Here is a 25,000-nt window from a genome sequence, read left to right on the forward strand (position 1 = left end):
CATACAATCCCTAGGACGTGCAAACCATCACCATGCACCCTAGGAAGGTCCGTAGTCCGGGTTCGTGTCCTTAGCTATCGAGCTTTGGAGGTAACCCAAGCACTACACGCCCGGAGGCAAGGCTGAAAACAAGTGCACCCGCCCTCGAATCTATAGGGTGATTCGGGTGCCTACCTGGCTGAAGCTAGTTCAGCAAGCGACCAAGGGCAAAGGCCAAAGCCCCTTGGTAATCAGCACGTCGGTCTTCGCAAGCGAGGTGCCCGTTCAAGTTGGTCTCTCCTCCTTGCTCAAGACATAGACAGCATAGTTACTGTTTTGTAATTCAGCAACTCAAGACGGGAGAAGGGATTGCACTTAGCTGGAAACGTTGGAACCCCTAGTGCTGTGATGAAGTAGGGGGAGGCTAGCGCTGACACGGTGACAGCGTACACCCTTCTTCTCCCGGGATCAGCTCAGCACACGGTTGCTGGACTGCTCCTCCTTCTCAGCAATACACTCCAGAAAATGAATAGAGAAGGTTACTGTCGAAATTAGCAAGGAAACGGAGTATTTCCAAGCATCGTTAGGAGACTTCACCGTGAGAACATTTTACCCCTGTTCGTTGTTGAGTTTAGGGGGATGCAAGCGCCGCTTAGCCCGGCGTAAGCTATGTCTCCTAACAGGTGTAGCTGCAATCGATTAGGCCCTGCTGTCCGCAACACCTTCCACCGTTGGGCTACAATGCACTTCAAACAAGGGCGAGCAAATCACTGACAAAGGCAAAGATTAAGAGCAGAATTTCGAATGTGGAGAGGCGTCACCAGATTGAGGATTAAACCCCTGGAGCTAGACGATGAAGGGGTGAGGCAAGCTTCGATTGACGCCGAAGCACGCGCGCTGTCCTGGACAGCTTAAGCTCCCTGGTTCTCTGGTGAAGGTTCTGGATTCTCAGGCTTTGCCGATCTTCCAAAAATCATTAAAAATCATCCACAGCTCGGATTGGGCTGAAATTTGGTGGGTAGCTGCCTCTGATGATTATGAAGGGACGCTCCAAAAATCACTGCAATCGGAGCCCTGTAAGGTCAAGTCGTTGAAGGCTGAAGGCGCCGAACTGTCACAGTCATCAGGCTCTGTTCAGGAACAGAACAGAACGCAGGCGAGTTCCAGAGTAGTCCGTCTTCAAAAATTCATTCCCGTTGATCCAGACACCTAAAAATCCTGAAATTTGGTTTGAAGGGAGCTGACACACCAAGGTTTGGACGCCCAGAAGATTGGGCCCAAAAAAGACCTCCTTGGGCAAGACGTTGAGCAGTTTTGGAGCTGGACGCCGCAAGGTGGAGCTCTGTTCAGGACGACAGGAAATGGTTCAGACAGCTTCGGCTTCAGATCTTCGTTCCAGTCATTTCCTTCGTCCAATGAATGCCAGATTTCACCGGGAGACTCCTAAGACACCAAGGAAGGAACTCCCAAGAGGCCCGGCTCAGATTCGCTCTCAGGTGATAGCTCCTGGAAGGCACGCGACGCTGCAGCAGTGTTCATCCACTCAGGCGGGTGCAGGAAGGATTCCAGAGCTTCAATCGATTCTCCGGGTGATCATTCTCAATCAAAACGTTAATCCAAGCATTAGATATCAGGAATAGAGCAAGAACAACAGATTAGAACGAAGGAGGATAGTCAGATCACCGGATTTGGTGGTTTTCCCCAAATTCTAGTGAAGATGGGGGCGCTGCCGCCGTTCGGGCGGAGATTACAGACTTCCACCGCCGTTCTTTTTCAGATTCAGGCCGTCGATCATATCTCAGTCATCCGACGTCGGATTTTGGGCCTCCTTAGCTTGAAATGTGCGTAAGGAAGTTAGGAAGGCAACCACAGTGGCCGATCGTCGAGATTGTACACCATTTTCTTCAGATTTGCAGGTTTCCAGGGACTGGTCGGCGGCAAAATTGGGGGAAACAGTCCAGGCTATTCAAACTGCGATATCTCCCTCATTTCTTGTCGGATTTGGCTCATTCCGGGTTCATTGGTTTCGTATTGATGAGGGGAAAGTCACAGAAGCGTCGGATCATCAAAACCCCCTCTGTATTTCTTCAGATTCGCGTTTTGTCAGGGTTCAGGGACTGTTTTACAGAAACCGGTTGAAGGCTATTCCGTTTTTCGTTTTCCTTCCGATTCCTTTGCGTTTCTCCTCGATTTCTCGCAGCAATAACATTACAGAAGCAAGAGTAAACACATGCTACAGAAATCGCTTAGTCTCCCATCGATTTGAATCCCTGCTCACAGTGTTAGACGAACGGAAGGATTCCGCCCGAATGCGCTGCTCACAGTCGTTAAAACCGATCGAACGACTCTTCAATCCAGCGACAATCGCCCGAGCTACCTTCGGTGGATTCCAAACGAGTTAGAAGCACCTCCGGCGTCAGCAGCGTTAGAGCCACCTTCTGGAACGAACGGACAACGAGAGGAAGCCGTCGGAGATCAAGGCTTACCTCTTGAAGACCGCCGGATGTCGTTTTCAGCAGGGAAGGCGTTGCTGAAACCAGCGCAGCCACATCCGCTGCTCTCCCTTGACGAACGCAGCCTCACAGCAGCTCCGTGGTCGAGCTACCAGCACTCCGATCGTCTTCTCCACGGTTCCGGCCTGGGGCTTCACAGAACCTCCGTTTTCAGCAAATGGGAGAGGAAGAACTCGCAGCCGAGCGTCCGGTGCTGGCCTCCGGCGCCAGCCCTCTGGTTGCTCGTCTTTCCGACCGCACTCCGGCGTCTTCTCCGGCCTAAGGCTTCTCAGAGATGAAGGGAGTTGCAGGTTTTGGGAGGGCAAGCATGGCAGCCGCCCATGGTGACAAGCTCTCACACGAGAGAGAAGAAAACCCAATTCTATTATGTCAAAAAACTTAGGGTAAAAGTTCCATCACTTAGCTTATAAAGGCTAAGTGACTCGGGACGCCCCTGAACCGTCCCGGTACAAGAGCAAAAGCTGAAATAAAACATGTACAAAGTGAATCGGTACGGCCGAGACGGCCTACCAACAAGACTCCAACTCGGGTCTCTCTTCCGCTCCTGGGTGCTGCCTCGGTGCCTCGCCTGGGTCCTAACCCACTTCGTCTAGACTCGGTCTAGACGGCCTTCGTATCTGCCCGTCTCAGTTTCCTGGACTGTCTCTGTTCCGGACGCCAGGACATCCTCTGTGCCTGTCCTGTGGCTGTCCGTCCTGTCTGTCAGCTCTGTCTCTGTTCTGAACGCCTGAACGACCCCTGTTCCTGTCCTGTCCGTGCGTCCTCTGTTTGACAGTCTGGAACTCGTCAGTCTCTGTCCAGAACACCCTGTCTCCATGGTGTGTCCAGCAAGCTGAGCCCCGCGTGCTAAGTCCAGCCCACTCCGCTCGAGTACGTCTGGCTTGGCTTGGGTGGGCAGAGTGGCCTCACCGTGTCCAAGTGCTATGGCATGAAGTCCTCCAATCGACGGGCTAGCCTCTCTCGGATCAAGTGCACGGGCTGAGTGTGGGGCTGTCATCTCGTCAACCTCCCTTGGCTGCGTAGCACCCTCGCTCGTGATCTCCTCCGCAATGGCTGGCGCGTTCGGGCTCTTGGCGTCGTCATCGGCAACCGCGGCCGTGGCCTCTCCACGGGTAACCTCCTTTGCGTCCTGGTCTCGTGCCCTGCAAAACACGTTAGCCTCACAACAAAAGGAAGCAGGGTCAGTGGTTGCGGGTGCTTTCCCCGCTCGGCGTGGGCGCTCGGCGCCCTCATCTCTCGGCAACCTCTCGGCGGTGCGCTGGCCCACGCCACCCTCGGCCGTGCCCGGCCACCTTCGGCGCCCTTGGCCGACGCTCGCCCGGCCCGGTAGCTGGCTGCTCTCGCCCACTGGCCTAGCCTCGGCGGTGTCGTTGGCTGCTCTCGGCCAACTCGTAGGTAGCCCTGTAACAGATCCACCCCCCTTGGATTGAGCTTGTCCCCAAGCTCTAGTCGGGAAGCGGTGGTGAACCTGATCCCATAGCTCCCATGATGTTCCACTGTCCGGCCCCTCCCACTCAACTAACACCTCATGACGCTGCTGCCCATTCCGCTGCACATGCCTATGGCGCAAGATACGATATGGCGTCGGTAACTGGGGTGGTAGAGGCTCAGTCCTCTCTGTTGGCTGCCCGTGGTGCGGTTTCAGCCTGGAGACATGGAACACGGGGTGAACCATGGCTGACTGTGGTAGAGCCAAACGATAGGCTGCCTTGCCTACCCTCTGCAAGACTGGAAAAGGCCCATAGTACCTCGGAAGGAGTTTTGAGTATGGTTGGCCCAAGAGAGATCGTTGTTTGAAGGGGAGCCTCTTGAGCCATACATAATCCCCAACTGTGAACTCCCTATCTTTTCTGCCCTTGTTATAATTCTGTCGCATACGATGTTGGGCCTTAAGGATGTTCTTCTTCAATGAATCAAGAAGCTCGTCACGAGTTCGAAGGCTACAGTCAACCTCGTCTTCAATGGACGTGCCTCCCTCATATCTGACAATGGTGGGAGGAGGGTACCCGTATACGGCTTCGTGGGGTGTCATATCGATGGATGAGTGATGGCTGGTGTTGTAGGACCACTCAGCCCAAGACAGGTACCGAACCCATGTGTTCGGTCTATCCCCTGCGTAGCACCGAAGATATGTCTCTAGCATGCGATTGACGATCTCACTCTGACCGTCCGTCTGTGGGTGATGCGCTGTGCTAGCTAGGAGTGTTGTCCCGGCCATCTTCAAGTATTCTTTCCAAAAGAGGCTCATGAAGATGGAGTCTCTGTCACATACAATCGACTGAGGCATACCATGAAGCTTTCCTACATGGTTGTGGTATACCTCAGCCACCATAGGCCCGTTGTAATGCCTTGGGAGTGGAGCAAAATGGCTATACTTGGATAAGCGATCCACCACCACAAGGATTGCTTCCTTGTTTTCAGATTTGGGTAGAGCGTCTATAAAGTCCATGGAGACGTCTACCCAAGGCCTCGTAGGAATAGGCAAGGGGTGCAGCAAGCCGGGAGGCTTAATAGCCTCGTATTTCTCTCTTTGGCATGTGTGGCACTGCCTCACCATTTGCCTAATGTCCGATTTGAAGCCCTCCCACCAAAACTGTCCTCTTATACGACTGGCGGTTTTGGCCGCCCCTTCGTGCCCGGCGGAGGGTGTAGAGTGAAAATGTTCGAACAGCTCACGGATCAAAGGGGAACCCTTTGGTATCACGACCGTCCCCTTGCGACGTAACAGCCCTCTTTCATGGCTGTACAAGGGTATGCTGCCCGGATTCTGTTGGAGAGAGGAGGCTAGCAATCTAAGGCTGTCATCTTCTTGTTGTGCTGCCCGTATTCTATCCCAAAGATCGGTCTCCAAAACCGATAATGTCATCAGTTGCTCACTAAGGCGTGAGAGGGAATCGGCTGCCGTGTTATCAGCCCCACGCTTGTATTCGATCTCAAAGTCATAGCCAAGGAGCTTGGCTAGCCACCTTTGCTGCGTTGGAGTCGATGCTCTTTGTTTCATCATGTAGCGTAGGCTGTTATGATCGGTTCTCACCTTGAATTTCCGTCCAATCAAATAGGGGCGCCACTTCTCTACAGCCATAACAATAGCTAGAAGTTCCTTTTCGTAGGTAGAGAGTGGCTTTGCCCTTTGAGTAAGAGCCTTAGACATGAAGGCTATCGGGTGGCCAGATTGGCTAAGAACGGCTCCCACACCCGTGTCACTAGCATCGGTCTCCACCAAGAACTTTTGGGTAAAATCTGGAAGTGTCAACACCGGGGCTGCTAGCATTGCTGCCTTCAACTGGTCGAAGGCTCTACGGGACTGGTCAGTCCAAACGAACATGCCCTTCTTCAACATTTTCGTCAAGGGCGAAGCTATCGTCCCGTAGCCTTGTATAAAGCGTCGATAGTACCCCGTGAGGCCCAAAAATCCTCTCAGCCCTCTAGTGTCCTTGGGAACTGGCCATCTGGTCATGGCGTGAAGCTTCTCGGGGTCTGCCCGTACCCCCTCTTTGGACACAATATGTCCAAGATAGCCGATGGAGTCCTGCCCGAAATTACATTTTGATCGTTTGGCATAGAGGGTATTTTCTCGCAGAATTTGGAGGACTCGTCTGAGGTGCTTGGCATGCTGATCTATATCCTTACTGTACACAAGGATATCATCGAAGAACACCAACACAAAGTCGCGAAGATGACATCTGAATAAATCGTTCATACATCGCTGAAAAGTCGCCGGTGCGTTGGTGAGCCCAAACGGCATCACGAGGAACTCGTAGTGGCCGTCGTGTGTACGGAAGGCTGTTTTGTATATGTCCCTTTCTTCCATCCGTATTTGATGATAACCAGCACGTAGGTCCAGCTTTGAGAAGATGGAGGACCCGGCAAGCTCATCCAATAACTCGTCTATCACCGGAATTGGATGACGATCCTTGATGGTGGCGTCATTAAGTGCTCTATAATCGACGCAAAACCGCCAAGACCCATCTTTTTTCTTCACAAGGAGGACCGGGGAGGAGAAGGGGCTTGCACTCGGTCTTATGATTCCTCCTTCTATCATTTCCTTCACCAAGCGTTCAATCTCAGCCTTTTGAGTGAACCCATATCGATAGGGTCTCACATTGATGGGCTCCGTGCCGTTTGACATGTTAATTTGGTGATCGTAGGAGCGTTTGGGTGGCAAACCAGACGGCTCTTCAAATAAATCAATGAAATCTTTCAACACATGCTGAATTTCGATGGGAACTATTTCTGTTGGCTCTTCCTTGGCTGGCACATCCGTGGCCATAGCCACTAACCAAAATGCGGGCTGCTGAGCCACTAACGCCTTGAGGGCTGCCCGTGGCTTCACGCTTGAGTTCATGGCTGTCAACGTGACTCTTTCCTCATCGCCATCTTTCGTGAAACTCATTCGGAGGTTAGCAAAGTCCCAATGGATTACACCCAAGGTTTCCAGCCATTGAATGCCTAACACTATGTCGACTCCTCCAAGAGGTAAAACAAACACGTCCACCTTGAAGGGCACCTTGTTCATCACAAGTTCTAGGTCTTTGCACCTTCCTTCGCAAGGGAGCTTGGACCCATCGCCTACCATAACTGTAAACGGAGCTTGAGGCTCAATGCGGCATCCCAGCTTGTTAGCCACTTCTAGACTCATGAAATTATGAGTGGCCCCCGAGTCTAGGAGGACTACAAGTCTGGTTTGGTTGACATACCCTCTAACTCTCATTGCTTTGGCTTTACTAGGGTCGGTCAAGGAGTGGCAAGACGTTTCCTCTCCAATGGCTGCCTCAACTAAGACTACCGGTGGAACCTCATCCTCACTAGAATCATCATCGGTGGGTGGTTCCTCATCATCCTCAAGAACTGCATACAGCCGTTTCTTTTTGCACTCATGGCCCTTGTGCCATTTTTCTTCACAATTATAACATAGCCCTTGCTGAAATCGTCGGTCTCTTTCTTCCTTGGTGATGTAAGTGACCTTGCGTGGGGGATGTTGGGGTGGGGGTGTAGCCTTCTTCTTGAAGTTCGCTTTGGAGTGAATGAGGGTTCTGGCCCGATGTGGGTCATACCCTTTTGCATCCTTCCTTATGGCACGTTTAAGCTCCATTTTCTCTTCTTTATCCCTAGCCACCTTCATGCAAATTCGAAGGTCTCTTGACTCTTGCGTTTGAACGGCTAGACGGATTTCTGGTTGTAATCCAGCAATAAAGGCCCCCACGAGGGCATCTTCATTCCAGTCCTCCACGAGACATGACAACCTCTCAAACTGATCTTGGTATTCAAGCACCGTCCCCGTTTGTTTAAGGCTGTTTAACTGAACATTGAAGTCGCGTTGGCTGGCCCTCTCAAACCTCTCTATCAAACCGGCTCTAAACTGGTCCCATCCTTGGTTTGGCGTCTTCCTCATGGTATATTGATACCAATGAAGGGCATTGTCCTCGAAATACATCATAGCTCGGTCGATTTTCTGTTCATGGGCAACTCGTTGGCATTGGAAATACTTCTCAACTTTGCATACCCAATCACGAACTTTGGTCCCATTGAACGTCGGGCATTCCATGCGGGGAAGAGGCAAGGGTGCCTCATCACGTGGTCTCTCTTGTCTGCCCCTTCGCATCATTCCTCTACGTGGGAGCTGCCCTCGCACGTAAGGATAGCCTCCATCATCGTAGAAGCCTTCCTCGTCTTCTTCTAGTTCATCCGACTCGGTATGTGGTTCATGGCGTCCTCTCCTCTCGGGCTGGGGTCTTAGTGGCCTAACTACCCCTTGTCTTTGCTCATGACCCTCTTCTCCAGCTGGCCTAGGAGGAGGATGGAATGTATTTCTGTTTTCCTCCCCTCGTGGTGAAGGCCGACCCTCTCCTACAAGAGTGGTTCCTCCACTAGGTGCTCCCGTGGCTTGTGAGATGAGTTGTTGAAGCCCTTTTAGTAAATCCGGGACACTTAGGGGGTTGGTTTCTTTAGGCCTCTCTTGAGAAGTGCTGGGTGAGTTCGGACGGGCAGGTTGGGGAATAGGGCCCGGGCCATGTACCGAGGCCCCTTGTGATCTCCTTTCAATGCGATCCAACCTCTCACTTTGGGCTCTCATTTCTTCTTGGTTATGAGCTAATCGCTCATGTATGATTTGGGTTTCTTTCATGAATGCCGCCTGCTGGGCTGTAAGCTGCTGTATAGACGTTATTAAAGTGCTTAAATCAGCTGAAGGAAGTGCGAGATGAGGTTCTACATGAGCTGCGGTGGTTCCTTCCTCAACTATTTCAGTTTCCTCAACTTCTCTAACCGGCTGCTTCTCCTTGCGCCCCATGACTGGGATGAACCCTCTATTCAAGACCGAATTTCAGAAGATTAAGCTGCTCAAAACCGTAACTCTTTGCTGCCTTAGCTGACCAAATCTGAACAAGAAAACACACTAAGCCGCTCTGATACCAAACTGTTACATCCGCCCTTGTAGCGCCTCAAAGCCGCCGACGAACGTAATCTCCCAAGACCTCTTAGTGGTAATGTAGCTGGCCCAAGATTGGCCTTACAAAATTTCAACCCCGGCTGGACACAATCCCAGCTCAAATGCCCTTGGGTAAGGATACAAGGAATGGTTTACCCTTTGCTAAACTAGGTCTGAACCTACTACAACAAGTTGGGTTCGAGGCCGTACAAGCGTAGCGTACAACAATAGCTCATTCCTCACTCAATCCAGCATTCATCATTCGTATCAAACCATTCATACAATCCCTAGGACGTGCAAACCATCACCATGCACCCTAGGAAGGTCCGTAGTCCGGGTTCGTGTCCTTAGCTATCGAGCTTTGGAGGTAACCCAAGCACTACACGCCCGGAGGCAAGGCTGAAAACAAGTGCACCCGCCCTCGAATCTATAGGGTGATTCGGGTGCCTACCTGGCTGAAGCTAGTTCAGCAAGCGACCAAGGGCAAAGGCCAAAGCCCCTTGGTAATCAGCACGTCGGTCTTCGCAAGCGAGGTGCCCGTTCAAGTTGGTCTCTCCTCCTTGCTCAAGACATAGACAGCATAGTTACTGTTTTGTAATTCAGCAACTCAAGACGGGAGAAGGGATTGCACTTAGCTGGAAACGTTGGAACCCCTAGTGCTGTGATGAAGTAGGGGGAGGCTAGCGCTGACACGGTGACAGCGTACACCCTTCTTCTCCCGGGATCAGCTCAGCACACGGTTGCTGGACTGCTCCTCCTTCTCAGCAATACACTCCAGAAAATGAATAGAGAAGGTTACTGTCGAAATTAGCAAGGAAACGGAGTATTTCCAAGCATCGTTAGGAGACTTCACCGTGAGAACATTTTACCCCTGTTCGTTGTTGAGTTTAGGGGGATGCAAGCGCCGCTTAGCCCGGCGTAAGCTATGTCTCCTAACAGGTGTAGCTGCAATCGATTAGGCCCTGCTGTCCGCAACACCTTCCACCGTTGGGCTACAATGCACTTCAAACAAGGGCGAGCAAATCACTGACAAAGGCAAAGATTAAGAGCAGAATTTCGAATGTGGAGAGGCGTCACCAGATTGAGGATTAAACCCCTGGAGCTAGACGATGAAGGGGTGAGGCAAGCTTCGATTGACGCCGAAGCACGCGCGCTGTCCTGGACAGCTTAAGCTCCCTGGTTCTCTGGTGAAGGTTCTGGATTCTCAGGCTTTGCCGATCTTCCAAAAATCATTAAAAATCATCCACAGCTCGGATTGGGCTGAAATTTGGTGGGTAGCTGCCTCTGATGATTATGAAGGGACGCTCCAAAAATCACTGCAATCGGAGCCCTGTAAGGTCAAGTCGTTGAAGGCTGAAGGCGCCGAACTGTCACAGTCATCAGGCTCTGTTCAGGAACAGAACAGAACGCAGGCGAGTTCCAGAGTAGTCCGTCTTCAAAAATTCATTCCCGTTGATCCAGACACCCAAAAATCCTGAAATTTGGTTTGAAGGGAGCTGACACACCAAGGTTTGGACGCCCAGAAGATTGGGCCCAAACAAGACCTCCTTGGGCAAGACGTTGAGCAGTTTTGGAGCTGGACGCCGCAAGGTGGAGCTCTGTTCAGGACGACAGGAAATGGTTCAGACAGCTTCGGCTTCAGATCTTCGTTCCAGTCATTTCCTTCGTCCAATGAATGCCAGATTTCACCGGGAGACTCCTAAGACACCAAGGAAGGAACTCCCAAGAGGCCCGGCTCAGATTCGCTCTCAGGTGATAGCTCCTGGAAGGCACGCGACGCTGCAGCAGTGTTCATCCACTCAGGCGGGTGCAGGAAGGATTCCAGAGCTTCAATCGATTCTCCGGGTGATCATTCTCAATCAAAACGTTAATCCAAGCATTAGATATCAGGAATAGAGCAAGAACAACAGATTAGAACGAAGGAGGATAGTCAGATCACCGGATTTGGTGGTTTTCCCCAAATTCTAGTGAAGATGGGGGCGCTGCCGCCGTTCGGGCGGAGATTACAGACTTCCACCGCCGTTCTTTTTCAGATTCAGGCCGTCGATCATATCTCAGTCATCCGACGTCGGATTTTGGGCCTCCTTAGCTTGAAATGTGCGTAAGGAAGTTAGGAAGGCAACCACAGTGGCCGATCGTCGAGATTGTACACCATTTTCTTCAGATTTGCAGGTTTCCAGGGACTGGTCGGCGGCAAAATTGGGGGAAACAGTCCAGGCTATTCAAACTGCGATATCTCCCTCATTTCTTGTCGGATTTGGCTCATTCCAGGTTCATTGGTTTCGTATTGATGAGGGGAAAGTCACAGAAGCGTCGGATCATCAAAACCCCCTCTGTATTTCTTCAGATTCGCGTTTTGTCAGGGTTCAGGGACTGTTTTACAGAAACCGGTTGAAGGCTATTCCGTTTTTCGTTTTCCTTCCGATTCCTTTGCGTTTCTCCTCGATTTCTCGCAGCAATAACATTACAGAAGCAAGAGTAAACACATGCTACAGAAATCGCTTAGTCTCCCATCGATTTGAATCCCTGCTCACAGTGTTAGACGAACGGAAGGATTCCGCCCGAATGCGCTGCTCACAGTCGTTAAAACCGATCGAACGACTCTTCAATCCAGCGACAATCGCCCGAGCTACCTTCGGTGGATTCCAAACGAGTTAGAAGCACCTCCGGCGTCAGCAGCGTTAGAGCCACCTTCTGGAACGAACGGACAACGAGAGGAAGCCGTCGGAGATCAAGGCTTACCTCTTGAAGACCGCCGGATGTCGTTTTCAGCAGGGAAGGCGTTGCTGAAACCAGCGCAGCCACATCCGCTGCTCTCCCTTGACGAACGCAGCCTCACAGCAGCTCCGTGGTCGAGCTACCAGCACTCCGATCGTCTTCTCCACGGTTCCGGCCTGGGGCTTCACAGAACCTCCGTTTTCAGCAAATGGGAGAGGAAGAACTCGCAGCCGAGCGTCCGGTGCTGGCCTCCGGCGCCAGCCCTCTGGTTGCTCGTCTTTCCGACCGCACTCCGGCGTCTTCTCCGGCCTAAGGCTTCTCAGAGATGAAGGGAGTTGCAGGTTTTGGGAGGGCAAGCATGGCAGCCGCCCATGGTGACAAGCTCTCACACGAGAGAGAAGAAAACCCAATTCTATTATGTCAAAAAACTTAGGGTAAAAGTTCCATCACTTAGCTTATAAAGGCTAAGTGACTCGGGACGCCCCTGAACCGTCCCGGTACAAGAGCAAAAGCTGAAATAAAACATGTACAAAGTGAATCGGTACGGCCGAGACGGCCTACCAACAAGACTCCAACTCGGGTCTCTCTTCCGCTCCTGGGTGCTGCCTCGGTGCCTCGCCTGGGTCCTAACCCACTTCGTCTAGACTCGGTCTAGACGGCCTTCGTATCTGCCCGTCTCAGTTTCCTGGACTGTCTCTGTTCCGGACGCCAGGACATCCTCTGTGCCTGTCCTGTGGCTGTCCGTCCTGTCTGTCAGCTCTGTCTCTGTTCTGAACGCCTGAACGACCCCTGTTCCTGTCCTGTCCGTGCGTCCTCTGTTTGACAGTCTGGAACTCGTCAGTCTCTGTCCAGAACACCCTGTCTCCATGGTGTGTCCAGCAAGCTGAGCCCCGCGTGCTAAGTCCAGCCCACTCCGCTCGAGTACGTCTGGCTTGGCTTGGGTGGGCAGAGTGGCCTCACCGTGTCCAAGTGCTATGGCATGAAGTCCTCCAATCGACGGGCTAGCCTCTCTCGGATCAAGTGCACGGGCTGAGTGTGGGGCTGTCATCTCGTCAACCTCCCTTGGCTGCGTAGCACCCTCGCTCGTGATCTCCTCCGCAATGGCTGGCGCGTTCGGGCTCTTGGCGTCGTCATCGGCAACCGCGGCCGTGGCCTCTCCACGGGTAACCTCCTTTGCGTCCTGGTCTCGTGCCCTGCAAAACACGTTAGCCTCACAACAAAAGGAAGCAGGGTCAGTGGTTGCGGGTGCTTTCCCCGCTCGGCGTGGGCGCTCGGCGCCCTCATCTCTCGGCAACCTCTCGGCGGTGCGCTGGCCCACGCCACCCTCGGCCGTGCCCGGCCACCTTCGGCGCCCTTGGCCGACGCTCGCCCGGCCCGGTAGCTGGCTGCTCTCGCCCACTGGCCTAGCCTCGGCGGTGTCGTTGGCTGCTCTCGGCCAACTCGTAGGTAGCTGATACGGGTCAACCTGCAGAGTGGCCTAGGGTAGCCACAGATGTCGCTGAGAGCAGCCAAAGGGCGCGGGGCAAAACCGCCCTTCATGCGATTAAGGCCCTACAAGGCCAAGATGACTCAAGGCTGAGTCAAAAGGGAGGCGTAGTGCATCAGGTGCAGACCTTACAAACTGAACATATTCAGCTTAGAATCGATGCCGAGGGAGGAGCGGGAGGAGAGGCAACGGCTCTAAGCGAGGCTCTTGAGGACCAAGGCGAAAGGGGTCAAGTCCGAGTCCGGTCTAGTCCAACCTAGGTCTTCGCTATACTCATGCACTTAGGGTCAGCCTAGGGCGAGCCTAGGCGAATTTCTGGTCTGAACCAAGGCCCACAGCGTGCGGGCTAAGGAGAGGACGAGTTAGGGACGAGACACTAAGTCTCGAGTTCGAGTTTGCTTGCGTTTTCTTTGATTTTAGAGTGCGCATTTGCTTTGGTAGTCAATTCCGTTTTGGATTTTGATTTTGGGTTGGATCAATTGTTTAGATCCGCTTTTTAATTCAGTATTATAAATATTTAGAATTCTTTTGGATCTGTATGCAAAATTCGAGAATAGAAGTCATTTGTGTGAATCGACTCTCTCTCTTCTCCTCTACTCGAGTTCTCTCCCTCTCACGCGCGTCTCCTCTCCAAGCCACGTTCTTCTTCCTCCGTCTTACATTGGGGAATTTTCGATGCAACTTGCTGAAATTCCTCAAGCAACAGCAGCTATACCCGACGGTATTCTTCTCTCTTAGCCTTGATTTCTTCTTCTATTCTTCCCTAATCACTCAACCGAAGGGTTAGCCAAATGAAGAGCTTCCAAGCGTCCGGCGCAAGGTGCTTCTTCCCATGGATTTGTTCCCCACGTCTTCATCAACGGTAGCGGTGCAGCCTCCACGTCTCCACCCGTGAAGGTTAGAGGCCTCTTCGTACTGGGAAGACTTCATCCTCTAGGCGACTAGAAGGGTGAAGTATCCACTCCAGATTTGGGCTCTTAGAGGTAAGCGTCCATAACTCGATTGTAGGGGCGTGCAACGGCGTTAAGAGAGTTTAGGGGAGAGTTCGGCCAAGGGGAGTTCTTGCTGGAATCACAGCCAGCAAGCTAGCCTTTCCCACGGTGGAAATCGTCCTTAAACTCGATTTTACGAGTCACGCACCTCCAGCTAGTTATTGTCGTTTAATTCTATGAGTTTCATTCGATTGTTTTAGTTTCTTTGAGCCAAGAAAGTTCAGATTTAGCCACTGCCTTGTCCTCCCTCTTGCTGGTCGAAATCAGAAAGAAAACAACAGAAAAGAAGGGCGAGAAAAATCAGAAAGAAAAGAAAAGAAAAAGAAAGACGCCCAAATGAAAAATTAAAGTAAAAGAAAGAGAGAATCGGCAAGAGGACTAGGCGCGGCCAGTTCTGGAAATTGGCCGGAATTGTCTAATTCCGGCCACTGCTGCATTGATTCCGGCATCACTCCATCCCGGGCTGCAAGTGTTCGAGTTATTCGTGTGTGCATTTGGGAGATTCCGGCCTCAATTGGGGAAAATCCGGCCACATTTGGGGAAAGCACTCTTGCGTCGTCACATTTGGGGATTTCGCATTTGTCTCACCCAAATCGGTAAGTGATTGCTTGACTTGGGCCCTTCGCCATCTCCACCACATATCTGTACACGTGGCATGATCGGGAGCACTTGGGAGAGAACCTTGGAGTGAAATCCTCCACATCCCTAGCTTGTAGCTAGTGGATCACATTTGGAAGGGGCGAGTTCTCTTTTGAGAGATCTTCTCCTACTTCGTAGGTGGCTGATCACCTTGTTGACTGCCACCTCCTCCTCCATTTTAGCTAGGATATTGCCCAGCCACACACCTCATCAGCCAAATCGCCACCTCACCTATACACCTCACCAAGATCCCTAGCCTCTCTCCTACGTATTAGGGAGATAGCCCTTCTAGAACGCCACCTAGCCTAGAATCTTGGAGGACAATCCTATCATGGAATATTCTCCATATTCTTAGCCAACTCTACCCTACCCAATTACCCCGAGCTCACCCGAACTTACCAAGTTACCACTTGCCTTTCCATTTCCATTTTCTCATCTACCCTAAACCGAGCCACTCAAACCCACCCTAGCTACTTTGTAGGAACCCTCATTTGAGTCCCTTCCCCACACCCGGTCAACCGAAGATTTTGACCGTAGGACCTACCTAGCCTACTCTACCTATGACCTAGCTCGCTGGCCAAACCTAGCCCGGGCCCACCTGGTCCCACCTGGTCCCACCTGGTCCGAACCCACTCAGTCCAAGTCCCGCGCCTAGTTGGTTTCAACCTTAGCGCCAAGGAAGACCGCGGCATTGCTAGCCGCATCCTTGAAGTCTTTGGAACCGGCGGGCCTTGATCCAGCATATTCCGGCGACCTCCGGCCACCTCCGGCCACCTCTGCTCTTTTTCCGGCGACTCTCCGGCGTGGATTCCAGAAGGTCCCCCAGACATCCAGCAAGGCGTTGAAGTGCTCCTAGGCGATTCCGGCGGGGTGATCCTACTTCACGCGTCTCTTGGAACAGCTTGACTTCACTCACGGCCTCTTCTTTTGGAGTTCAGCTCTGCACCAGCCCTCTTCTTTCGTGTTGCTGGTAGTCCTCGAGTGTGGAATCTCACCTCGAGGCTTTTGACTGCTTAGCCAAGCTAGCCTTGGCCGGTACACTCTACTCCTCTCTTTAGACACGCGGGAGGTAGCATTTATTTCTGCATTTTGCTTTCAGCCCGACCGTGAGGTCGTAGTTGTGCATAGAGGGACCTCCGCGGCACTGCGCCAAGGACACGACCTCGTGCCAGCACTAGCCTCCTACGGGTGGGTGTGGTTTGTGCGTTTAGGCGTGGTTTGCATGGTTTGCTTGAGTGAGTTTGAGTGATTTTTAACAAATGTATCGCTTCCGCTTGTATTAGCCTCGCATCTCTTAGATTTGTGTAGTAGGTTTTGCTTGGATTTGGGTATAGCCTCTCTTGTATTCCGCTACCTATCCGGGATTTTCTAAGTCGGGGTCCTGTCCGACTGGGTAGTGTCTTTGTTTTAATTTGTCTAGGAAGTCTTCTGGTTGGTCCAAGGTGATCGTGGGGGTAGGCACGGCCGTTGGTTTCAGACTTAGGTCGGCCACGGACAAGACCCTACCAATTTGGTATCAGAGCCTCCTTGGAGCAGCAGCAAGCAAGTACAGTATCGGCATTTCGGATTTTATACAGGGCAGAATACAGCTGGAATTCTTGTCAGTGTCAGAGTCAGTGGTTTTCAACTAGTCGTGTGATTCTTTTAGACGTTTGGATTTCTGATTTTTTTTTTTGGACTTAACCATCGCAATGGTTAAGAAGAAGCAAGTCGTGCCCGAGGCACCAGATGTTGAGGCGGAGACCTCAGCCAATGAGGAACAGCCATCTACTGAGATGGAGGTATACGCGGTGGAAAGAATGGTTCACATCGAAAATGAGGTTTTGAAAATCCGCCACGAGATGAGCGACTACAAGAAACAACTTTCTAAGCTCAACGAGTTAGATGAGATCAAGGAGATGATGAGAGTCATGACGGCCAATCAAGAGGCCCTTAGGAGAAACAACCCGGATCCCCCACAGCCCCACGTTGATAAGGGCAAGGGCATACTCAATGGACCGCCCAACGTCGGTCCTAATCCCTTCCATTCGCAAGCCGGCCCTAGTAGACCACCACCCGGGGGGAATAACAGCAATAATGGAGGTTTCCAAGCACAGCCCACCAACCTCAACAACTATCACGGTGGGCATCATAACTCCTCGCCTGATTGGGAGAACCGAGAGCCTTATGGACCCCAATCCAGCCAGTATAGGTCCAGATTTGGAGGCACACAGTGGGAGAATATTAATTCAGATCGTAGATGGGGTGATAGAGGAGACCGTGAACCACCTTCTTGGGAGCCGTATAGAGAGCGTCAGGCAGCGCCAAGAAACCAACCAAGGATTCCTATGGTTCGCATTGACTTCCCTAGATTCAATGGCAAGGAACCCTTAGATTGGATTTTTCAAGTGGAGGAGTACTTCACATGTCAGATGATTCCTGATGAGGAATGGCTTCAAACGTCCATTCTACACTTCGATGGCGAAGCTAGGAGATGGTATCGTTGGCTCAAGCTCAAGGAGCCAGTCAATACGTGGGGAGAGTTCAAAGAAGCTCTCATGCTCAGATTTGGTGAGTCTTCCTATGTAGATTACGACATCGAGTTGCGTAATCTAAGACAAACCGCATCAGTTCAAGAATACCAAGCCAAGTTTGAGAATTTAGCAAGCATGGTTGATTGGACGCCCAAGTCCCTCATTGCCGCATTTGTTGGAGGATTGAAGGAGGAAATTCAGATAGACATACGGGCTGAGCCCAACACGGAGTTGCGGAAGTGCTTTGCCAAAGCACGTTCCATCGAGGATAGGCAAAGAAAGAAACAAGCCTTGTACCGACAATGGAGAAACCCCGGAACAGTCCGTGTGAGGGAGATCCCTCAACCGCAAAAACTCCTTCCAGCCCCTCCGCGTAAAGAAGAACCTAAACCCGCTTTCAAGGGTCGAGCGCCTCCTGTACTAACTCGGGAAGAAAGAGAAGAGTTAATCAAGAACAAGCAGTGTTTCTGGTGTAAAGAAAAGTGGGACCCTACGCACAAGTGCAAGCACATTCGAGTCTACACGGTTTTGGATGATGACGCCGACGATGAAGAAGATCAATCCCCTATGATCGAAGAAATAGAGGAATTGGAGGCCCGAGAAGAGCCTCAAGAGCAGGAAAGGCCACCCCTTGAGGGCGCTTGTCATACCATGACAGACCCTAACCGACCAGATGCTATGAGAGTTATAGGGCAAATTGGAAAGAGAAATGTTCTTGTTCTTTTGGATTCGGGGGCTACTCACAATTTCGTGGGTGACCACCTCGCTCAGGAATTGAATTGTACCATCGAAGAGCACCCAACTCTTAAAGTACTGGTGGCCAATGGTGAGTGTCTCCCTTGCACTCGCAAGTATGCAAACGTAGAGCTCGTGCTTCAGAAGATTCCTTATACAGTCGACTTGCTAGTTGTCCCTCTACCCAGCGTAGATATCATTCTTGGAGTCAAATGGCTCAAGACCTTAGGGCGAATTTGGTGGGACTTCTCTACCATGGAGATGTGCCTACCTAAAGAGGGTGGAGGAGAGGAAGTAGTGCTAAGGGCAGTCGATCCTAGTTTGGCACCCAAGGCAGCGCTAAAGGCTATAGCAGTCCAGAGACCAGCGGCTTGGTTAGTTTCAGTGGCAGAGGAAGTTGTCGCTCAAGAGGGATCAGAAGAGAAAGTACCCGAGCAGATTCAGAAAGTGTTGGAGGAGTTCAAGGATATATTCGAGGAACCTAAAGGACTTCCTCCACCTCGATCATATGACCACAGGATAGTATTGACCAACGGCACAGAGCCGGTTAACGTGCGCCCGTACCGCTATGGGTACGCTCAAAAATCAGAAATTGAGCGATTGGTCAAAGAAATGCGAGAAAGTAATATTATTCGGCCAAGTTCTAGTCCCTTTTCGTCGCCAGTCCTTCTCGTCAAGAAAAAGGACAACACATGGAGATTCTGTGTGGATTACAGGGCCTTGAACAAAGCTACTGTCAAGGATAGGCATCCAATTCCTGTTATTGATGAACTCTTGGATGAACTATCTGGAGCTCGCATCTTTTCCAAGTTGGATCTCCGGTCAGGGTACCACCAAATTCGAATGTATGAGGAAGACATTACAAAGACGGCATTTCGTACCCATGACGGCCATTATGAGTTTTTGGTCATGCCGTTTGGACTTACGAACGCGCCCGCAACATTCCAACGATGTATGAATGACGTGTTTCGTCAGTTCCTGCGTGACTTCGTGTTAGTCTTCTTCGATGACATTCTTGTGTACAGCCAGAGTATTGAACAGCATGTCGAGCACCTTCGCACAGTGTTGAGAATATTAAGGGAGAATACCCTATTCGCGAAAATGTCCAAGTGCAGCTTTGGGCAGACTTCTATCGGGTATTTGGGTCACATCGTATCACATGAGGGGGTCAGAGCCGACCCTGAAAAACTCCAGGCCATGGAGCAATGGCCCTTGCCGAAGGACCCTCGAGGCATGCGGGGATTTTTAGGCCTCACGGGGTACTATCGCAGATTTATCAAAGGCTATGGTTTGATCGCTTCTCCCTTGACGCACATGTTGAAAAAGGGGGAGTTTACATGGACTGAGAAAGCAAGAGAGGCCTTTGTCAAACTGAAGGCCGCTATGATGAGTGCCCCAGTACTTGCTCTCCCTGATTTCTCTAAGGATTTCATAATTGAGACAGATGCTAGTGACGTAGGCGTCGGTGCAGTTCTGAGCCAAGAGGGCCACCCAATTGCGTTTATGTCGAAAGCCCTCACGGAGCGGGCCAAACCCTTTTCCACCTATGAAAAGGAGCTTTTGGCAATAGTCTTAGCAGTAGACAAGTGGAGGCCCTATCTGATTGGGCGAAGATTTGTGGTGAGAACGGACCACAGCAGTTTGAGGTACATGGTAAAGCAACGCGTCTCGACTCCTATCCAGCAGAGATGGTTAGCCAAACTCCTTGGCTACGATTTCACGATAGAGTACAAGAAGGGAACCGAAAACTCTGCTGCAGACTCCTTGTCACGCATGCCAGAGCACTTAAAAACTCTTTCTGTGATTGAGACCGACCTTTGGGATAGACTAACTCAGGAGCAAGATCAGGATCTAACACTTAGGCTCCTCAAGCAGTCCATACGCCAGAATCCAGAGTCTATTCCCCACTATTCGTTAAGAGGAGAAATACTCTGCAAGAAGCGACGAGCCTTGGTACCAAAGAACTCGCCTCTCAAGGTTGAGCTACTCAAACATTTTCATGACTCGAGCATTGCTGGTCACGAAGGCGTGGCTAAAACTATGGGGCGCATTAAGGCACAGTTTTGGTGGGAGGGAATGAAAGCAGACGTGAGGGATTACGTGAAAGCCTGCCCTACCTGCCAACGTGAAAAATATGAGGCCATCAAGCCTCCAGGGCACTTGAACCCTTTGCCCATACCGGATAAGCCATGGGAAGATGTATCAATGGACTTCATTGATGCAATGCCCCGAGCTGAAGGGAAAGAGGCGGTGTTGGTCGTGGTGGATCGCTTAACCAAGTACAGCCATTTTGTGGCCCTACCCAGAAACTACCATGGACCAATGGTTGCTAATGTTTACCAAGATCACGTTGGAAAGCTGCATGGTATGCCCAAGACCATTGTCTGCGATCGGGACTCGATCTTCCTCAGTGCTTTTTGGAGGGAGTATATGAGAATGGCGGGTACAGTGATCAACTTTAGCACCGCCCATCTTCCTCAAACAGATGGGCAGAGCGAAGTAGTCAACAGGACACTGGAGACCTATCTGAGGTGTTACGCCGGAGAGAGACCCAACACCTGGGTCAAATATTTATCTTGGGCTGAGTGGTCCTATAACACCAGCCTCCATTCAGGAACCGGCATGACTCCCTATGAAGCCCTGTATGGTTGCCCGCCGAGTTATGTCCCGAGGTATGAGGTAGACACCGCAAGAGAAGATGAGGTCGATGTTGCCTTGATAAACAGGGATGACATTCTAGCCACGCTAAAAAGAAACATCCAGAGGGCCCAGGCTAGAATGAAAAAGGCGCATGATAAGGGGCGTAGAGACAGAGAATTTGAGGTAGGCGACATGGTATGGTTAAAGAGGCTGCCCATGAAGCAGAAATCGTTGCTAGGACAGCCCTATTCGAAGCTTCTGCCAAGATACTATGGGCCGTTTCGAGTTCTTCAGAAAATTGGTAAGGCAGCCTATCGCATAGCTTTGCCCCCTACAGCCCTTGTCCATCCAGTATTCCATGTCTCTCGGTTGAAGCCGCATCATGGGCCAGTACCAGAGCAAGAGGAACCATTACCAGATGTTAGCCAACGCCCATATCGAATCCTAAAGCACCGATGGGTCACTAGAGATGGTAGAGCCCGCCACGAGGTTTTGATTGAATGGGAAGGAATCGATGGTGGTACCTCCTGGGAGTTGTTTGACAAGGTAAAATTCCAATTCCCTACAGGAGCTTGGGGACAAGCTCCATCTCAGGAGGGTGGATCTGATACGGGTCAACCTGCAGAGTGGCCTAGGGTAGCCACAGATGTCGCTGAGAGCAGCCAAAGGGCGCGGGGCAAAACCGCCCTTCATGCGATTAAGGCCCTACAAGGCCAAGATGACTCAAGGCTGAGTCAAAAGGGAGGCGTAGTGCATCAGGTGCAGACCTTACAAACTGAACATATTCAGCTTAGAATCGATGCCGAGGGAGGAGCGGGAGGAGAGGCAACGGCTCTAAGCGAGGCTCTTGAGGACCAAGGCGAAAGGGGTCAAGTCCGAGTCCGGTCTAGTCCAACCTAGGTCTTCGCTATACTCATGCACTTAGGGTCAGCCTAGGGCGAGCCTAGGCGAATTTCTGGTCTGAACCAAGGCCCACAGCGTGCGGGCTAAGGAGAGGACGAGTTAGGGACGAGACACTAAGTCTCGAGTTCGAGTTTGCTTGCGTTTTCTTTGATTTTAGAGTGCGCATTTGCTTTGGTAGTCAATTCCGTTTTGGATTTTGATTTTGGGTTGGATCAATTGTTTAGATCCGCTTTTTAATTCAGTATTATAAATATTTAGAATTCTTTTGGATCTGTATGCAAAATTCGAGAATAGAAGTCATTTGTGTGAATCGACTCTCTCTCTTCTCCTCTACTCGAGTTCTCTCCCTCTCACGCGCGTCTCCTCTCCAAGCCACGTTCTTCTTCCTCCGTCTTACATTGGGGAATTTTCGATGCAACTTGCTGAAATTCCTCAAGCAACAGCAGCTATACCCGACGGTATTCTTCTCTCTTAGCCTTGATTTCTTCTTCTATTCTTCCCTAATCACTCAACCGAAGGGTTAGCCAAATGAAGAGCTTCCAAGCGTCCGGCGCAAGGTGCTTCTTCCCATGGATTTGTTCCCCACGTCTTCATCAACGGTAGCGGTGCAGCCTCCACGTCTCCACCCGTGAAGGTTAGAGGCCTCTTCGTACTGGGAAGACTTCATCCTCTAGGCGACTAGAAGGGTGAAGTATCCACTCCAGATTTGGGCTCTTAGAGGTAAGCGTCCATAACTCGATTGTAGGGGCGTGCAACGGCGTTAAGAGAGTTTAGGGGAGAGTTCGGCCAAGGGGAGTTCTTGCTGGAATCACAGCCAGCAAGCTAGCCTTTCCCACGGTGGAAATCGTCCTTAAACTCGATTTTACGAGTCACGCACCTCCAGCTAGTTATTGTCGTTTAATTCTATGAGTTTCATTCGATTGTTTTAGTTTCTTTGAGCCAAGAAAGTTCAGATTTAGCCACTGCCTTGTCCTCCCTCTTGCTGGTCGAAATCAGAAAGAAAACAACAGAAAAGAAGGGCGAGAAAAATCAGAAAGAAAAGAAAAGAAAAAGAAAGACGCCCAAATGAAAAATTAAAGTAAAAGAAAGAGAGAATCGGCAAGAGGACTAGGCGCGGCCAGTTCTGGAAATTGGCCGGAATTGTCTAATTCCGGCCACTGCTGCATTGATTCCGGCATCACTCCATCCCGGGCTGCAAGTGTTCGAGTTATTCGTGTGTGCATTTGGGAGATTCCGGCCTCAATTGGGGAAAATCCGGCCACATTTGGGGAAAGCACTCTTGCGTCGTCACATTTGGGGATTTCGCATTTGTCTCACCCAAATCGGTAAGTGATTGCTTGACTTGGGCCCTTCGCCATCTCCACCACATATCTGTACACGTGGCATGATCGGGAGCACTTGGGAGAGAACCTTGGAGTGAAATCCTCCACATCCCTAGCTTGTAGCTAGTGGATCACATTTGGAAGGGGCGAGTTCTCTTTTGAGAGATCTTCTCCTACTTCGTAGGTGGCTGATCACCTTGTTGACTGCCACCTCCTCCTCCATTTTAGCTAGGATATTGCCCAGCCACACACCTCATCAGCCAAATCGCCACCTCACCTATACACCTCACCAAGATCCCTAGCCTCTCTCCTACGTATTAGGGAGATAGCCCTTCTAGAACGCCACCTAGCCTAGAATCTTGGAGGACAATCCTATCATGGAATATTCTCCATATTCTTAGCCAACTCTACCCTACCCAATTACCCCGAGCTCACCCGAACTTACCAAGTTACCACTTGCCTTTCCATTTCCATTTTCTCATCTACCCTAAACCGAGCCACTCAAACCCACCCTAGCTACTTTGTAGGAACCCTCATTTGAGTCCCTTCCCCACACCCGGTCAACCGAAGATTTTGACCGTAGGACCTACCTAGCCTACTCTACCTATGACCTAGCTCGCTGGCCAAACCTAGCCCGGGCCCACCTGGTCCCACCTGGTCCCACCTGGTCCGAACCCACTCAGTCCAAGTCCCGCGCCTAGTTGGTTTCAACCTTAGCGCCAAGGAAGACCGCGGCATTGCTAGCCGCATCCTTGAAGTCTTTGGAACCGGCGGGCCTTGATCCAGCATATTCCGGCGACCTCCGGCCACCTCCGGCCACCTCTGCTCTTTTTCCGGCGACTCTCCGGCGTGGATTCCAGAAGGTCCCCCAGACATCCAGCAAGGCGTTGAAGTGCTCCTAGGCGATTCCGGCGGGGTGATCCTACTTCACGCGTCTCTTGGAACGGCTTGACTTCACTCACGGCCTCTTCTTTTGGAGTTCAGCTCTGCACCAGCCCTCTTCTTTCGTGTTGCTGGTAGTCCTCGAGTGTGGAATCTCACCTCGAGGCTTTTGACTGCTTAGCCAAGCTAGCCTTGGCCGGTACACTCTACTCCTCTCTTTAGACACGCGGGAGGTAGCATTTATTTCTGCATTTTGCTTTCAGCCCGACCGTGAGGTCGTAGTTGTGCATAGAGGGACCTCCGCGGCACTGCGCCAAGGACACGACCTCGTGCCAGCACTAGCCTCCTACGGGTGGGTGTGGTTTGTGCGTTTAGGCGTGGTTTGCATGGTTTGCTTGAGTGAGTTTGAGTGATTTTTAACAAATGTATCGCTTCCGCTTGTATTAGCCTCGCATCTCTTAGATTTGTGTAGTAGGTTTTGCTTGGATTTGGGTATAGCCTCTCTTGTATTCCGCTACCTATCCGGGATTTTCTAAGTCGGGGTCCTGTCCGACTGGGTAGTGTCTTTGTTTTAATTTGTCTAGGAAGTCTTCTGGTTGGTCCAAGGTGATCGTGGGGGTAGGCACGGCCGTTGGTTTCAGACTTAGGTCGGCCACGGACAAGACCCTACCAGTAGCCCTGTAACATTAACCTATAGGTGATTTGGGCGATGGCTCCCCCATAAAAAGGGCCAACGCGAAAATCACTTGGTCTACCATAAATATTAAATATTTTTGAAGTATCAAGCGAATTCGCTTTCTGTATCCCTACTGTTCCCGACGCTGTCCGCGAGCAGCGGAAGACCGGGCACAGGAGGGACTACAGCAGCCGATTGATGCAAATGATCTCCCATACATGTGATTTGGGCGACGGCTCCCGGGTGAAAGGGGCTAACGCGAAAATCACTTGGTCTACCATAAGTATTTTTGAAGTACGAATCCGCCTTGTGTATCCCTAGTGTTCCGAGCACTTTCCGCAAGCAGCGGAAGACCGGGCACAAGAGGGACTACAGCAAGGTCCATCGAGCCGAGCAAATGTTTCACCAGCCCCCCCCCCCCTCCGACGAACCTCACAGGTGCTTTGGGCGATCGCTCTCGGGTAATACGGGCTAACGCGAAAATCACCTGGCCTACCATAAATCTTATTTTTCGGAAATCCACCTTTGGTCGGGCACATTCTCCGCAAGCAATTGAAGACTTTAAACCCCCCAAG

At 51.3% G+C, this 25,000-nt stretch overlaps 1 protein-coding gene across 1 annotated transcript; it reads right to left on the reverse strand.

Annotated features, from left to right (window-relative positions):
- Positions 1-1,272: 1,272 nt before the first annotated feature.
- Positions 1,273-13,055, reverse strand: LOC116268232 (uncharacterized). Its single transcript, XM_031649971.2, has one exon. It carries the CDS (start codon positions 8,779-8,781, stop codon positions 3,082-3,084), a length of 5,700 nt encoding a protein of 1,899 aa, XP_031505831.1. The 5' UTR covers positions 8,782-13,055; the 3' UTR covers positions 1,273-3,081.
- Positions 13,056-25,000: the final 11,945 nt, after the last annotated feature.

The sequence above is a fragment of the Nymphaea colorata genome, unplaced genomic scaffold (assembly GCF_008831285.2).
Source record: "Nymphaea colorata isolate Beijing-Zhang1983 unplaced genomic scaffold, ASM883128v2 scaffold0159, whole genome shotgun sequence".
Classification (NCBI taxonomy): Eukaryota; Viridiplantae; Streptophyta; class Magnoliopsida; order Nymphaeales; family Nymphaeaceae; genus Nymphaea; species Nymphaea colorata.

Excerpts from the sequence above, each read along its gene's own strand:
- LOC116268232 (XM_031649971.2), bottom strand. The coding sequence starts at position 8,781 with ATGGGGCGCAAGGAGAAGCAGCCGGTTAGAGAAGTTGAGGAAACTGAA.